This window comes from Oncorhynchus keta, chromosome 29 (assembly GCF_023373465.1).
Source record: "Oncorhynchus keta strain PuntledgeMale-10-30-2019 chromosome 29, Oket_V2, whole genome shotgun sequence".
Lineage (NCBI taxonomy): Eukaryota > Metazoa > Chordata > Actinopteri > Salmoniformes > Salmonidae > Oncorhynchus > Oncorhynchus keta.
In genome coordinates this window covers 6,126,820-6,141,404 of record NC_068449.1, presented here as the reverse complement: position 1 = coordinate 6,141,404, position 14,585 = coordinate 6,126,820, and the positions used below count along the sequence as shown (strand labels likewise).

Sequence of the window (14,585 nt, the reverse complement as noted above, 5' to 3'; positions counted from 1 at the left end):
TGGAGTTGGGTCAGTGTCAATGACAGCCAGTTTAGCAGCCACTCACTGTTAGTGGTGGCTGTTTAACAGTCTGATGGCCTTGAGATAGAAGCTGTTTTTCAGTCTCTCGGTCCCAGCTTTGATGCACCTGTACTGACCTCGCCTTCTGGATGATAGCGGGGTGAACAGGCAGTGGTTAGGTGGTTGATGTCCTTGATGATCTTTATGGCCTTCCTGTAACAACGGGTGGTGTAGGGTGTCCTGGAGGGCAGGTAGTTTGCCCCCGGTGATAAATACAGCAGTCCTCACTACCCTCTGAGAGCCTTACGGTTGGGGGCGGAGCCAGTCTGCTGACCAGGCGGTGATACAGCCAGGATGCTCGATTGTGCATCTGTAGAAGTTTGTGAGTGCTTTTGGTGACAGGCCGAATTTCTTCAGCCTCCTGAGGTTGAATAGGCGCTGCTGCCCTTCTTCACGACGCTGTCAGTGTGAGTGGACCAATTCAGTTTGTCTGTGATGTGTATGCCGAGGAACTTAAAAGCCTAGCTACCCTCTCCACTACTGTTCCATCGATGCTGATAGGGGGTGTTCCCTCTGCTGTTTCCTGAAGTCCACAATCATCTCCAGTTTTTTGACGTTGAGTGTGAGGTTATTTTCCTGACACCACACTAGCTGAAGGCCCTCACCTCCTCCCTGTAGGCCGTCTTCGTTGTTGGTAATCAAGCCTACCACTGTTGTGCGTCCGCAAACTTGATGATTGAGTTGGAGGCTGAAGGCCACGCAGTAAATGGGTGAACAGGGAGTACAGGAGAGGGCTCAGAACGCAGCCCTTTGGGGCCCCCGTGTTGAGGATCAGCCGGGGAGGAGATGTTGTTGCCTACCCTCACCACCTGGGGGCGGCCCGTCAGGAAGTCCAGTACCCAGTTGCACAGGGCGGGGTCGAGACCCAGGGTCTCGAGCTTGATGACGAGCTTGAGGGTACTATGGTGTTGAATGCCGAGCTGTAGTCGATGAACAGCATTCTCACATAGGTATTCCTCTTGTCCAGGTGGGTTAGGGCAGTGTGCAGTGTGGTTGAGATTGCAGCCAGTGGACCTATTTGGGCGGTAAGCAAATTACAGTGGGTCTAGGGTGTCAGGTAGGGTGGAGGTGATATGGTCCTTGACTAGTCTCTCAAAGCACTTCATGATGACGGAATGAGTGCAGCGGGCAGTCGTTTAGCTCAGTTACCTTAGCTTTCTTGGGAACAGGAACAATGGTGGCCCTCTTGAAGCATGTGGGAACAGCAGACTGTGTTCATGGTTCTTGCTGTGAACAGTGTTGCCATGGGGAGGAGGGAGGGTGGTTCTGATAGATTGTTTCTGGTGGTGAGCCTCCAGCAGGGCCGGGAGGTCAAGGACAGTGTTCAGGTTTTGTTAAATCGTCATGTACACGTGATCTACGTGAGCACACAGTGCAATGAAATGCTGACTTACAGGTTTACCTCTCAACAATGCAACAACAATAAGTGAATAAAAGAGGAATTAAAAGCTCAATGAATGAAAAAAGGATAAAACATTTGCAAAACATATAATGCAAGAAGGCACACAAACGGATCGAAGTGCTGAAAGCTAATAAATACAGCCAGTTTAGCTGAAGGCTAATAAATACAGCCAGTTTAGCTGAAGGCTAATGACTACAGCCAGTCTAGCTGAAGGCTAATAAATACAGCCAGTTTAGCTGAAGGCTAATGGCTACAGCCAGTCTAGCTGAAGGCTAATAAATACAGCCAGTCTAGCTGAAGGCTAATGACTACAGCCAGTCTAGCTGAAGGCTAATGACTACAGCCAGTCTAGCTGAAGGCTAATGACTACAGCCAGTTTAGCTGAAGGCTAATGACTACAGCCAGTTTAGCTGAAGGCTAATAAATACAGCCAGTTTAGCTGAAGGCTAATGACTACAGCCAGTCTAGCTGAAGGCTAATAAATACAGCCAGTTTAGCTGAAGGCTAATAAATACAGCCAGTTTAGCTGAAGGCTAATGACTACAGCCAGTCTAGCTGAAGGCTAATAAATACAGCCAGTTTAGCTGAAGGCTAATGACTACAGCCAGTCTAGCTGAAGGCTAATAAATACAGCCAGTTTAGCTGAAGGCTAATAAATACAGCCAGTTTAGCTGAAGGCTAATAAATACAGCCAGTTTAGCTGAAGGCTAATAAATACAGCCAGTTTAGCTGAAGGCTTGTAAATACAGCCAGTTTAGCTGAAGGCTAATAAATACAGCCAGTTTAGCTGAAGGCTAATAAATACAGCCAGTTTAGCTGAAGGCTTGTAAATACAGCCAGTTTAGCTGAAGGCTAATAAATACAGCCAGTTTAGCTGAAGGCTAATAAATACAGCCAGTTTAGCTGAAGGCTAATAAATACAGCCAGTTTAGCTGAAGGCTTGTAAATACAGCCAGTTTAGCTGAAGGCTAATAAATACAGCCAGTTTAGCTGAAGGCTAATAAATACAGCCAGTTTAGCTGAAGGCTTGTAAATACAGCCAGTTTAGCTGAAGGCTAATAAATACAGCCAGTCTAGCTGAAGGCTAATAAATACAGCCAGTCTAGCCTGAAGACTGGTAATTACAGCCAGTTTAGCTGAAGGCTGTGTGTCCACAGCCAGTTTAGCTGAAGGCTAATGACTACAGCCAGTCTGGTCTTGTAAAAAGTTTTAGATACACCTACTATTCAGCCAGTTTAGCTTTAGGCTAATATTTACAGCCATTGTAGCTGAATATTGTAAATCAGCCAACTAGCTGAAATAAGCACATGGAAATACAGCCAGTGTAAATTTTTAGCTGAGAGGCTTAAATACAGCCAGTTTAGCTGAAGACAGCTTGTAAATACAGCCAGTCTAGCTTACAGAGCTGAAGGCTGGAATGACAGTTTACAGCCAGTCTGAGCTGAAGCTAATAAATACAGCCCTGTGAAGGCTAATAAATAGCCAGCAGTTTCTGAAGCTGAAGGCTAATGACTACAGCCAGTCTAGCTGAAGGCTAATAAATAAGCCAGTTTAGTTGAAGGCTAATGACTACAGCCAGTCTAGCTGAAAGCTAATAAATACAGCCAGTCTAGCTCAAAGCTAATAAATACAGCCAGTTTAGCTGAAGGCTAATGACTACAGCCAGTCTAGCTGAAGGCTAATAAATACAGCCAGTTTAGCTGAAGGCTTGTAAATACAGCCAGTTTAGCTGAAGGCTTGTAAATACAGCCAGTTTAGCTGAAGGCTTGTAAATACAGCCAGTTTAGCTGAAGGCTAATAAATACAGCCAGTCTAGCGGAAGGCTAATAAATAAAGCCAGTCTCGCCGAAGACTGGGAATTATGGGGAGGTGGGTGGTCAGGCTGTGTGTCCACAGCGGACGGTAGTCTCAGAGCTATGTATCTTCGCTACTGGTCAAAAGTTTTAGAACACCTACTCATTCAAGGATTTTTAGAATAGAATAAATATTGAAGACATCAAAACTATGAAATAACACATGGAATCATGTAGTAACCAAAAAGTGTTTTTGAGATTTGAGATTCTTCAAATAGCCACCCTTTGCCTTAATGACAGCTTTGCACACTCTTGGCATTCTCTCAGCCAGCTTCACCTGGAATGCTTTTCCAACAGTCTTGAAGGAGTTCCCATATATGCTGAGCATTTGTTGGCAGCTTTTCCTTCACTCTGTGATCCAACTCATCCCAAACCATTTCAATTGGGTTGAGATGGGTTTGACTGTGGAGGCCAGGTCATCTGATGCAGCACTCCATCACTCTCCTTCTTGGTCAATTAGCCTTACACAGCCTGGAGGTGTGTTGAGTCATTGTCCTATTGAAAAACAAATGATAGCCCACTAAGCCCAAACCGGATGAGATGGCGTATCGCTGCAGAATGCTGTGGTAGCCATACTGGTTAAGTGTGCCTTGAATTCTAAATAAATCACAGACAGTGTCACCAGAAAATCACCATAACACCTCCTCCTCCTCATCTTCCTCCTCCTCCTCCGCCTCATCTTCCTCCTCCGCCTCATCTTCCTCCTCCTCCTCCGCCCCATCTCATCCTCCTCCCCCGCCCCATCTCCTCCTTCCCATCTCATCCTCCTCCTTCGCCCCATCTCATCCTCCTCCTCCGCCCCATCTCATCCTCCTCCTCCGCCCCATCTCCTCCTCCGCCCATCTCCTCCTCCTCCGCCCCGTGGCCTCCTCCTCCTCCACCCATCTGCTCCTCCCCATCTCCTCCTCCTCCATCTCCTCCTCCCCCCATGGCCTCCTCCCCCGCCCCATCTCCTCCTCCTCCGCCCCATGGCCTCCTCCCCCCATCTCCTCCTCCCCCGCCCCATCTCCTCCTCCTCCGCCCCATGGCCTCCTCCGCCCCATCTCCTCCTCCCCCGCCCCATCTCCTCCTCCCCATCTCATCCTCCTCCCCCGCCCCATCTCCTCCTCCTCCCTCCCCATCTCACTCCTCCTCCCCCGCCTCATCTCCTCCTCCCCCCGCCCCATGGCCTCCTCCTCCTCCTCCGCCCCATCTCTCCTCCTCCCCCGCCCCATCTCCTCCTCCCCATCTCATCCTCCTCCCCCGCCCCATCTCCTCCTCCCCCGCCCCATCTCCTCCTCCCCATCTCATCCTCCTCCCCCGCCCCATCTCCTCCTCCCCATCTCATCCTCCTCCCCCCGCCCCATCTCCTCCTCATCTCCTCCTCCGCCCCATCTCCTCCTCCCCATGGCCTCCTCCTCCTCCCGCCCCATCCCCTCCTCCCCCCGCCCCATCTCCTCCTCCCCATCTCATCCTCCTCCTCCGCCCCATCTCCTCCTCCCCATCTCATCCTCCTCCCCCCGCCCCATCTCCTCCTCCCCATCTCATCCTCCCCCCCGCCCCATCTCCTCCTCCCCATCTCATCCTCCTCCCCCGCCCCATCTCCTCCTCCTCCTCCCCATCTCATCCTCCTCCCCCGCCCCATCTCCTCCTCCCCATCTCATCCTCCTCCTCCGCCCCATCTCCTTTTCCTCATTTATTCCTCCTCAACCTCCGCCTCATCTCCTCCTCCGCCCCATTGCCTCTGCCCCATCTCCTCCTCCGCCCAATCTCTTCCTCCTCCTCTGCCCCATTGCCTCTGACCCATCTCCTCCTCCGCCCAATCTCTTCCTCCTCCTCTGCCCCATTGCCTCTGCCCCATCTACTCCTCCACCCCCATCTCCTCCTCCTCCTCCTCTGCCCCTTCTCCTCCTCCTCCTCTCCGCCTCTGTGTCTCTATGGAGTGTAGTAGCCATGATGGACATCTGCAGCGCTGCGGGGATGGCTGTGACATTTCCTTTAGAGAGCGGGCAGCATTATGAAATATGAGTGTCTGTCACTACCTGCCCATCGACGTATGCCTTAAGGGAACTAGCAGTAACCATTCCCCCAATGTACAATCTCCCGCAATGCTATCCACTCGTTAAATGCCAAAAGCCCCAGCTGTTAAAATAAACCAATTAATCGGGGATACATTTGTTTAAGTGTTTTAGAGCATGTTACGATGGATTATGTGAGAAATAATGCATTGCTTTTAATTATCCACGGCATTACGATCAAACACATGCAGCTCACAGTTTCCCAACATTCCTTGATCTTTTTTTATCTGATTGGTATCCACGTAGAAGGCTTGTATTATGGATTGCACTGTATACAAGGCCAGACAGAGAATTGCAGTGCAGAAACCTTTCCTGATACCAGAACAGTTTATGGCCTGCTAACGGCAGTGCCTAAGCTGCAAACTTGTAGCAGTTATTATAGAGAGATGAACTCTGCCGTTTGGTTTAGAATTCGGATGTTCTCTCCATTGCAGTGGAACACCAGCACATCCGACCTGGGTTCAAATAGTATTTGTTGTCATTCAAATACTTTTATCTTTAGCTGTGCTTGCCTGGCGCAATGAAACCAATAATTCAAAAAGTGCAGAGCCAGCCCTTCTGGCATTCGAGGCAGACTTAATGAAATGATCAACGTTTTTGAAAGTAGATAAATATTAATGGAACCCAGGTCAGAAGCACAATACCATGGCATGACAGAGAGGGTTACCATGGAAGGACAGAGAGGGTCACCATGGCAGGACAGAGAGGGTTACCATGGCAGGATAGAGAAGGTTACCATGGCAGGACAGAGAGGGTTACTTTTGGGTGTTTTACATATAAATGTTGGTCAGTGTCATTGTTTTACCATCATACAGGTTTCTACTTTGATTGCCATTGTTTTACCATCATACAGGTTTCTACATTGACTGTCATTGTTTTACCATCTTACAGGTTTCTACATGTATATCGAGACGTCTCGACCACGCCTGGAGGGAGAAAAGGCTCGACTGTTGACCCCCACTTTCAACGTCGCCCCCAAAAGCCCCTATGGGACTGTGACGTCCTCTCCAACCTACTGCTTTGGTTTCTACTACCATATGTATGGGAAACACATAGGTGAGATGCCTGGGTGCCAGCACGTATGGCATGTATGATCTAAGGATGAATGCAAATGGTGCACTGTAGCTCTTTTATCAGGCCAGTCTATTTCAGCTGAGAGGGAGTGTGTTTGACCTCTTAAGTACATACCTGCTAGCTTTCAATCAGCATCCACTTGCAAGCGTATCAAATCAAATTGTATTAGTCACATGGGACGAATACAACAGGTGTAGTAGACCTTACAGTGAAATGCTTACCTACGAGCCCCTAACCAACAATGCAGTTGAAAAAAATACGGAAATGAATAAGAAATTAAAGTAACAAATAATTAAAGAGCAACAGTAAAATAACAATAGCGAGACTATATACAGGGGGGTATCGGTACAGAGTCAATGTGCGGGGGCACCGGTTAGTTGAGGTAATATGAACATGTAGGTGTAGGAGCTATTAAAGTGACTATGCATAGATGATAACAACAGAGAGTAGCAGCGGTGTAAAAGAGGGGGGGGGTATACATTTGATTATATGTTCAGGAGTCTTATAGCTTCGAGTAGAAGCTGTTTAGAAGCCTCTTGGACCTTTTATTTTATTTTTTTATTTGACCTTTATTTAACCAGTCAAGTCAGTTAAGAACAAATTCTTATTTTCAATGACGGCCTAGGAACAGTGGGTTAACTGCCTGTTCAGGGGCAGAATGACAGATTTGTACATTGTCAGCTCGGGGGCTTCCGGTTACTAGTCCAACGCTCTAACCACTAGGCTACCCTGCCGCCCCAGTAGACTTGGCGCTCTGGTACTGCTTTCCGTCCAGTAGCAGAGAGAACAGTCTATTACTAGGGTGGCTGGACTCTGAGACCATTTTTAGGGCCTTCCTCTGACACCGTCTGGCATAGAGGTCCTGGTTGGCCGGAAGCTGGCCCCAGTGATGTACTGGGCCATTCGCACTACTCTCTGTAGTGCCTTGCAGTCGGAGGCCGAGTTGTTGCCATTACCAGGCTGTGATGCAACCAGTCAGGATGTTCTCGATGGTGCAGCTGTAGAATCTTTTGAGGATCTGAGGACCCCTGCAAAATCTTTTCAGTCTGCTGAGAGGGATAGGTTTTGTTGTGGCCTCTTCATGACTGCCTTGGTGTGCTTGGACCATGTTCGTTTTTTGGTGATGTGGACACCAAGGAACTTGAAGCTCTCAACCTGCTCCACTGCAGCCCCATCGATGAGAATGGGGGTGTGCTCAGTCCTCTTTTTTTCCTGTAGTCCACAATCATCTCCTTTGTCTCGATCACGTTGAGGGAGAGGTTGTTGTCCTGGCACCACTCGGCCAGGTCTCTGACCTCCTCCCTATGGGCTGTATCGTCGTTTTCAGTGATCAGGCTTTCCACTGTTGTGTCGTCAGCAAACGTAATAATGGTGTTGGAGTCGTGCCTGGCCATGCAGTCATGAGTGAACAGGGAGTACAGGAGGGGACTGAGCATGCACCCCTGAGGGGCCCCTGTGTTGAGGATCAGCGTGGGGGATGTCTTGTTACCTACCCTTACCACCTCGGGGCAGCTTGTCAGGAAGTCCAGGATCCAGTTGCAGAGGGAGGTGTTTAGTCCCAGGGTCCTTAGCTTATTGATGAAATTTGAGGGCACTATGGTGTTGAATCCTGAGCTGTCGTCAATGAATAGCATTCTCACATAGGTGTTATTTTTGTCTAGGTGGGAAAGGGAAGTTTGGAGCACAATAGAGATTGCATCATCTATGGATCTGTTTGGGCGGTATGCAAATTGGAGTGGGTCTAGGGTTTCTGGGATAATGGTGTTGATATGAGCCATGACCAACATTTCAAAGCACTTCATGGCTACAGATGTGAGTGCTACGGGTCGGTAGTCATTTAGGCAGATTTCCTTAGTGTTCTTGGGCACAGGCACTATGGTGGTCTGCTTAAAACATGTAGATATTACAGACTCGGACAGGGAGAGGTTGTAAATGTCAGTGAAGACACTTGCCAGTTAGTCAGCGCATGCCTGCAGTACACATTCTGGTAATCCATCTGGCCCTGCGGCCTTGTGAATGTTGACCTGTTAAAGGTCTTACTCACATCAGCTGCGGAGAGCGTGATCACACAGTCTTCTGGAACAGCTGGTGCTCTCATGCATGTTTCAGTGATATTTGCCTCGAAGCGAGCATAGAAGTAGTTTAGCTCGTCTGGTAGGCTTGTGTCACTGGGCAGCTCTCGACTGTGCTTCCCTCACCTGTCCCCCACTTCCCTGTTCGCTACCTCCCTGATGATTAGATAAAAGTGTTTGCTTACCACTCAAGTTGTACACACCTTTCTTTTTTAATTTGACAATCACTCAATAACACTTCAATGCCAGAATACCCGAAGCACCCTGAGCGTTGGTGAAAAATGGAAATTGAGCACACTATGGTTTTTACGACCATTCTATTTGAGTATTAATAACTTTGTCCTCCGTCAGATTCTTTTCAGGCTCCCCTGAAGGTTGTCGTCTCACACCCCTGCTCTCCTGTTGGCGCAGTGTCTTAATCAGACAGACAGTTGCACTTGAGCGATGGGTGTGACCCCTGACCTGCAAGACACGCTTGTAACCACAATTTTCTGCTCCACAAGGCTGTCGCGATTCTGAATAGGACGTGTCAACCTAATCCATTCAGGTCTCAATGGGCCCTCTCTCTCTCTCTGCTCTCTCAGCCTCAGCAACCAGCAGCCAGAGCCAGAAAGGGCTGACGGCTTGTGTCCTAACCTGTCTGTTTCCTTTCACTGGTTTCTGTTAGAGAAAGAAAGGTAACCTGCATTCTGAGCCTTTTTTAAAATTCTGTGCAGAATGTGAGTGAGTGGGTGGTGGAGAGACTTGAGTTCTCATTTGAAGTAGAGGGCATTTTGCAGGAGTCTGTTGTTGGTGTCATTGGATCATCCAGTAAGATCCACTTAAGTCTCCCATCACAGGGGAGTGGCATGTCTAGTTTGGCCTCTACATTTTTGCGGACTTTACTGTAGTATTCACTGTATTGTTTTTGCAGACGTGACTCTAGTGTACTAAAGTATTTACTGTAGTGTTTTTGTGGACATGCCTGTAGTGTACTAAAGTATTTACTGTAGTGTTTTTGTAGACATGCCTGTGGTATACTATAGTATTTACTGTAGTGTTTTTGCAGACATTACTGTGGTATACTATAGTATTTACTGTAGTGTTTTTGGAGACGTGCCTGTACTATACTATAGTATTTACTGTAGTGTTTATGCAGACATTACTGTAGTATAGTATAGTAGTTATTTTCATGTTTTTGCAGACATGACTGTAGTATACTATAATATTTACTATAGTGTTTTTGCCAGAGACTACTGTAGTATTTACTATCGTGTTTTTGTTAGATTATCTTTCACATAGAACTGGGGGCTTTCTCTGGAGGAAGAAATACGTGGAGAAATATGTGGATAATACTGTTGTATTTACTAAAGTATTATACAATATACTATACTAAAACATTCTACTGAGTTTGTCTGGAGGCCGTAAAATTATTTGTACACTGCATATTAACCACAACTAAGCCCAAAAAGAAAGCCCAACAATCATTTCATACCTGAGACACAATCACATATGTCTTCTCTCTTGTGTGAGAATACTCGGGGGAATAGATTTCCTAAAGTAAACTCATTTTTAGCTGAATTATTTTATTGTTTTTTTTTAACCAAAAACTAAAATCACCCCCAAAATGTTTGTGTAGTGTATTCTACAGTTTACTGCAACATTCTATTGTAAGCACTACAAGATTGAGGGATACTACAGTGTGGAGTAAAGTATTCTACGTTATCAACCGGGTGGTTTGAGCCCTGATAGCTGATTGGCTGAAAGCCGTGGTATGTCAGGGGTAGGACAAAAACATTTATTTTTATTGCTCTGATTACATTGGTAACCAGCTGATAATAGCAATAAGGCACATAAGGGGTTTGTGGTATATGGCCAATATACTACATCTAAGGACTACAGTTTACTACAGTTTACTACAGAATTCCCTAGAATCAGGGGCTTTCTATAGAGTACTACTATAGAGTACTTCTATAGAGTACTGTAGTATTCTATAATAAACTGTAGTATTTTTTTCATGTGGGTCTACACATCAGAGCACACTATTTGGCATCACCTCGTTTGCACTGAAAAGAAACATACAAGATTTGACTTTCATGATCATCACTTGACAAGTGAATTATATTGTCAAATGAATTCATTGTGATACAATCCACTCTTTCAGTAAAAGCCACCACTCAATAAGGGGAGGTTAATGTGTAGACCCCTTGAATCATTTAGTATTTGCAGTAATGAGCTGTTATGTGTTTTTTTTTATCAGGTCAATTATTAATAATTAAATAAGTATAATCTATAAATAAAGGAAATGTGCTACTGTGACGAGGCCATAGATGATATCAGACTTGGGCTCAAATTGGACTTGAAATCTTTCAAATACATAAGTTGTGCTTGACTGAGCTTCCCTGGCACAATGTTGTCCTTAAAGGGCTTGATGTTTTCTCCTCTAGGAGCGTTAAATGCTTACTTACGACAGAAGGGCCAGTCGGGCGCAGACAGTTCCGTGTGGACCCTGGTCGGGAACCAAGGAGACCGATGGAAGCAAGCCAAAGTCAACATTCACCCAACAGCCTCTTTCCAGGTGGGTACAACTCTATGGGAGGAGCAGTGGGTCACCAATGCAGAACTACGGTGGCCCTAAGGTGCAAAGTACAAAACTGCCTTCATATGTGCTTCCTCTCTTATTCCAATGTCTTATATAAGCATTTGTCTTATATATTTTTGCTATATGCTTCACAGAATGAGTCATTATTTGTATTATTTTTTAAATTGTATTTAATCTTTATTTAACTCGACAAGTCAGTTAAGAACAAATTGTTATTTACAATGACAGCCTACCCCGGCCAAACCCTAACGATGCTGGGCCAATTGTGCGCTACCCTATGGGACTCCCAATCACATCCGGTTGTGATACAGCCTAGAATCGAACCAGGGTCTGTAGTTACGCCTCTAGCACTGAGACGCAGTGCCTTAGACCGCTGTACCACTCGGGAGACCATTTGTAGCAGGAAGACATATAAGCAGTTGGTTTTAACATGTTTTGTCTTTGTCTCGCTTATCCTGTTTTGGTAGTTGGTTCTGGAAGGAATTCGGGGTCCTGGCATAGAAGGGGATATCGCCATTGATGATGTCACCATTGAGGAAGGAGAATGTAAAGACCCTCCACACAACAGTAAGTGCTTTTTTGTGAGGGGGGGGGGGGGCATGACCTATACGTCAACCAGATCCAATCAATCAGGAAGAGGCAAGCCTTATAACGTACGTTTATATCATTCCTCTTCAGGAACTATAAATCAAGGACTGAATCCGGTATTGTTAGTTCTTCGAAAAACAGGTTTACTCGCCAAGAGTATAAGGCACTGTATTTTTGTTTCAGGCATCGTCAGTGAAAATACATTTTAGAGGTTATGAAGAAACATCTGCTTAAAAAATATTATGCATGCCAGAAAATTGTACTATCTGATGATTGGCCTAAAAATTAAAATATTTTGTGCAATAGCTCATTTTTATTCCCTCATTACTTACATTACTTCAATTGGTAATGCCTTTTAAAATTATGTTAACTATCCTCCCAAATGGTAGATATCAGCGTCTTACATTAAAATATTAGGCTTTAGCAGCTCTGTCGCTTGTACACTGGAGACTGTCGGCTGGGTCTCTTTACTGATTAACAAGGTTCAGTACAAATACTACTAATGGGAATGTTTTTAAGAACCTCTTAACTGAATTTGCTCATATAGTACTTGATGTATTTCGTCAATAAGCATTATTAATGCTTGATGCTGAGCTGCCACTGAAGTAATGTGAGTCTACATTGAGAGAAATCACAATGCATCTCTATATACCAGAGGAGACTCCTCCAGAGAAGAAGAGCACGGTCCTCCTCAGAACAACTAAAAACAATCACATGTATTCTAGTCTTCCTTAAATCAAATACGGAATTGTTACCCACACGTCATCCCATTAGCTCAATTAAATCGTTTTGAAATTATTTTCATACATCATCCTTATCTACATCACCAACTTTATCTCTTTCTTTCTCTACTTTCTCTTTCTATCTTTCTCTATCCCTACAGATCTGAGATCACTGTCTCCTCCCACCGCGCACCATATATGTCAGTTCTTGGTCACACTGACCCTGGTGTTTGTGGGTCATCAGAGGTGACCCCTCTCTCTCAGGAGGAGCAACCTGATGCCGGCCCCACCCCTGTGGAAGAATCTGCAGACTTTGACTGTCTAAACCCCCAAAACTACCAAAGATTCACTCCTCTTCAGTCTTCAGGAGAGCAGCAGCAGTCCAGCGCTGGTCCAGGGTGGAGCATGCAGGAATAAAATAAAAAAACTCAGTCAATCTTGTTTTTTTTTTCTGAAATATGCACAGAGAGCATTCCAAGGTCAGGACTCCAGGGTCAGGATGGAGAGCCGGGTTCTCCATAGTAGACGCTCCAGTAGTAGGGGCTACACCTAATCCCCCCCCCTCCCAAGGTGAAGCCAGTCGAAGCAGAGTGTGGGTGCCATCATTGTGTATATTGGCTCAAGGATCGGAACGGAATGGTACATTTCTGTAAAGCACAAGGACACATGATGTGGTCCCATTTTTTCTTTCCATTTTCCATATGTTATTCGTTTGCTGCTTGTCAAGGCCAAGGAATAACTATAATTCATTGCTTAATCAGATGGGTGTTGAAGAGGTTGATTTTATGTTAAGAGTGTAAATGTACGAAATTCACTCAATAACCCACATTGACCCGAAGCTATTTTCTCATGAATATGTTAGAGACTGCTATTCCTCTTTGTGTTGTCGCTTTAACCCCTTTTAAAACTCAGAGGCTGCCTAGGGTCGGTTTCATCAAAATATGTATAAACAAACACGTGCATACCTTCTACCCAGAGGCTAAACTTCGACTGCTTAGTGCATTATATGCATATCTGTAAGTCAATTCATCACAATTATTCCTCTGTTTTTTTTTTTGAGGTTGCTTAAAATGTTGGTTTCATTAAAAAGTGCATACACTGGTTACTCTACTATGTAGTGGCTGAACTATGGTGTGCCTGGTGTAAACAACCTCTGGACCTTTGCACTCCTCCTCACAGTCAACTCTATCAGATCCTTTCGACCTACTGTAGGGGCTTCTCTGTGTCCCAGATGCACATTAAATATCTCTCTTTCATTATCTAAACGGGATTGATGAGGATTTTTAAAGCTAAAGTAGTCTTGCTTATATTAACAATGGTTGTTGCAATCCAGCCATTTGTATGAAAGGTTAGCATCTCTTTATTTCACTTTCTATTAGCTAGCTTCTCCTTTCACCTCCTGACCAATCACTAATCGGTCAGGTCACATGTAGTGCTTAAAGACCAGGGCCCGGTTTCCCAAAAGCATCTTAAGGCTAAATTCATTGTTAGAAACTTCTTAAGAGCATGGTTAAATCTCTGAGCTGTTGCCCAAAACCATTGTTCTTAACGTGGCACTTGAAAATGCTTGAAATCTAACCACTAGGGTAGCCTAGTGGTTAGAGCGTTGGACTAGTAACCGGAAGGTAACCGGAAGGTTGTAAGTTATATAAAGTTAGATAAAGTTGACTACAAATACAAAGTTGCCAATGTCTTTTCAATTGATACAATATCAAGATGCTTGAAATTAAAACCGAGATGACTGCATTCAAATATAAATACAGTAGGCTATAGGTCTATTTTAATCACTTTGAAATACTATATATTTCATGTTCAATCAATTGACTTCTATCTTGCTGCTTGTATGCTACTGTCTAATTTCTCTCAATATATTTCATGATGCGTAGCCTAACATGAGGCATGATGTGCTAAATCTTGATTTAGCGCATGATTATAGGGTAAACATTAGAACAAGCCGCCTCAATATTTGAAACCATAGGTGCTAATATCTTTCTAGGAGCTGATCCATCGTCAGTATTGATTAATAATTCTAATGTTAAGGTAAGATTTGAATGGGTAAAACTGATCCGAGAGCAGCGCTGCCTATCTTTCTATTCTATCCTATCAGTGTTGACACGTCTGTCTCAACGACGCACTAACATGCTGACCAGACCGGACACGTGGCATGTGCGAGCGT

At 45.2% G+C, this 14,585-nt stretch overlaps 1 protein-coding gene across 2 annotated transcripts in view; it reads left to right on the top strand.

Moving 5' to 3' along the window:
* The window catches only part of mdga2a (MAM domain containing glycosylphosphatidylinositol anchor 2a), a 240,057-nt gene extending 227,087 nt beyond the window's left edge, over positions 1 to 12,970 (top strand). For both annotated transcript variants that reach the window (XM_052485831.1, XM_052485830.1), the window contains 4 exons: positions 6,264 to 6,428; positions 10,945 to 11,075; positions 11,567 to 11,666; positions 12,571 to 12,970. In XM_052485831.1, the coding sequence (XP_052341791.1) occupies positions 6,264 to 6,428; positions 10,945 to 11,075; positions 11,567 to 11,666; positions 12,571 to 12,659 (485 nt within the window). In that variant the 3' untranslated portion in view covers positions 12,660 to 12,970. The remainder of the gene's footprint in view (positions 1 to 6,263; positions 6,429 to 10,944; positions 11,076 to 11,566; positions 11,667 to 12,570) is intronic.
* The last annotated feature ends 1,615 nt before the right edge of the window (positions 12,971 to 14,585 follow it).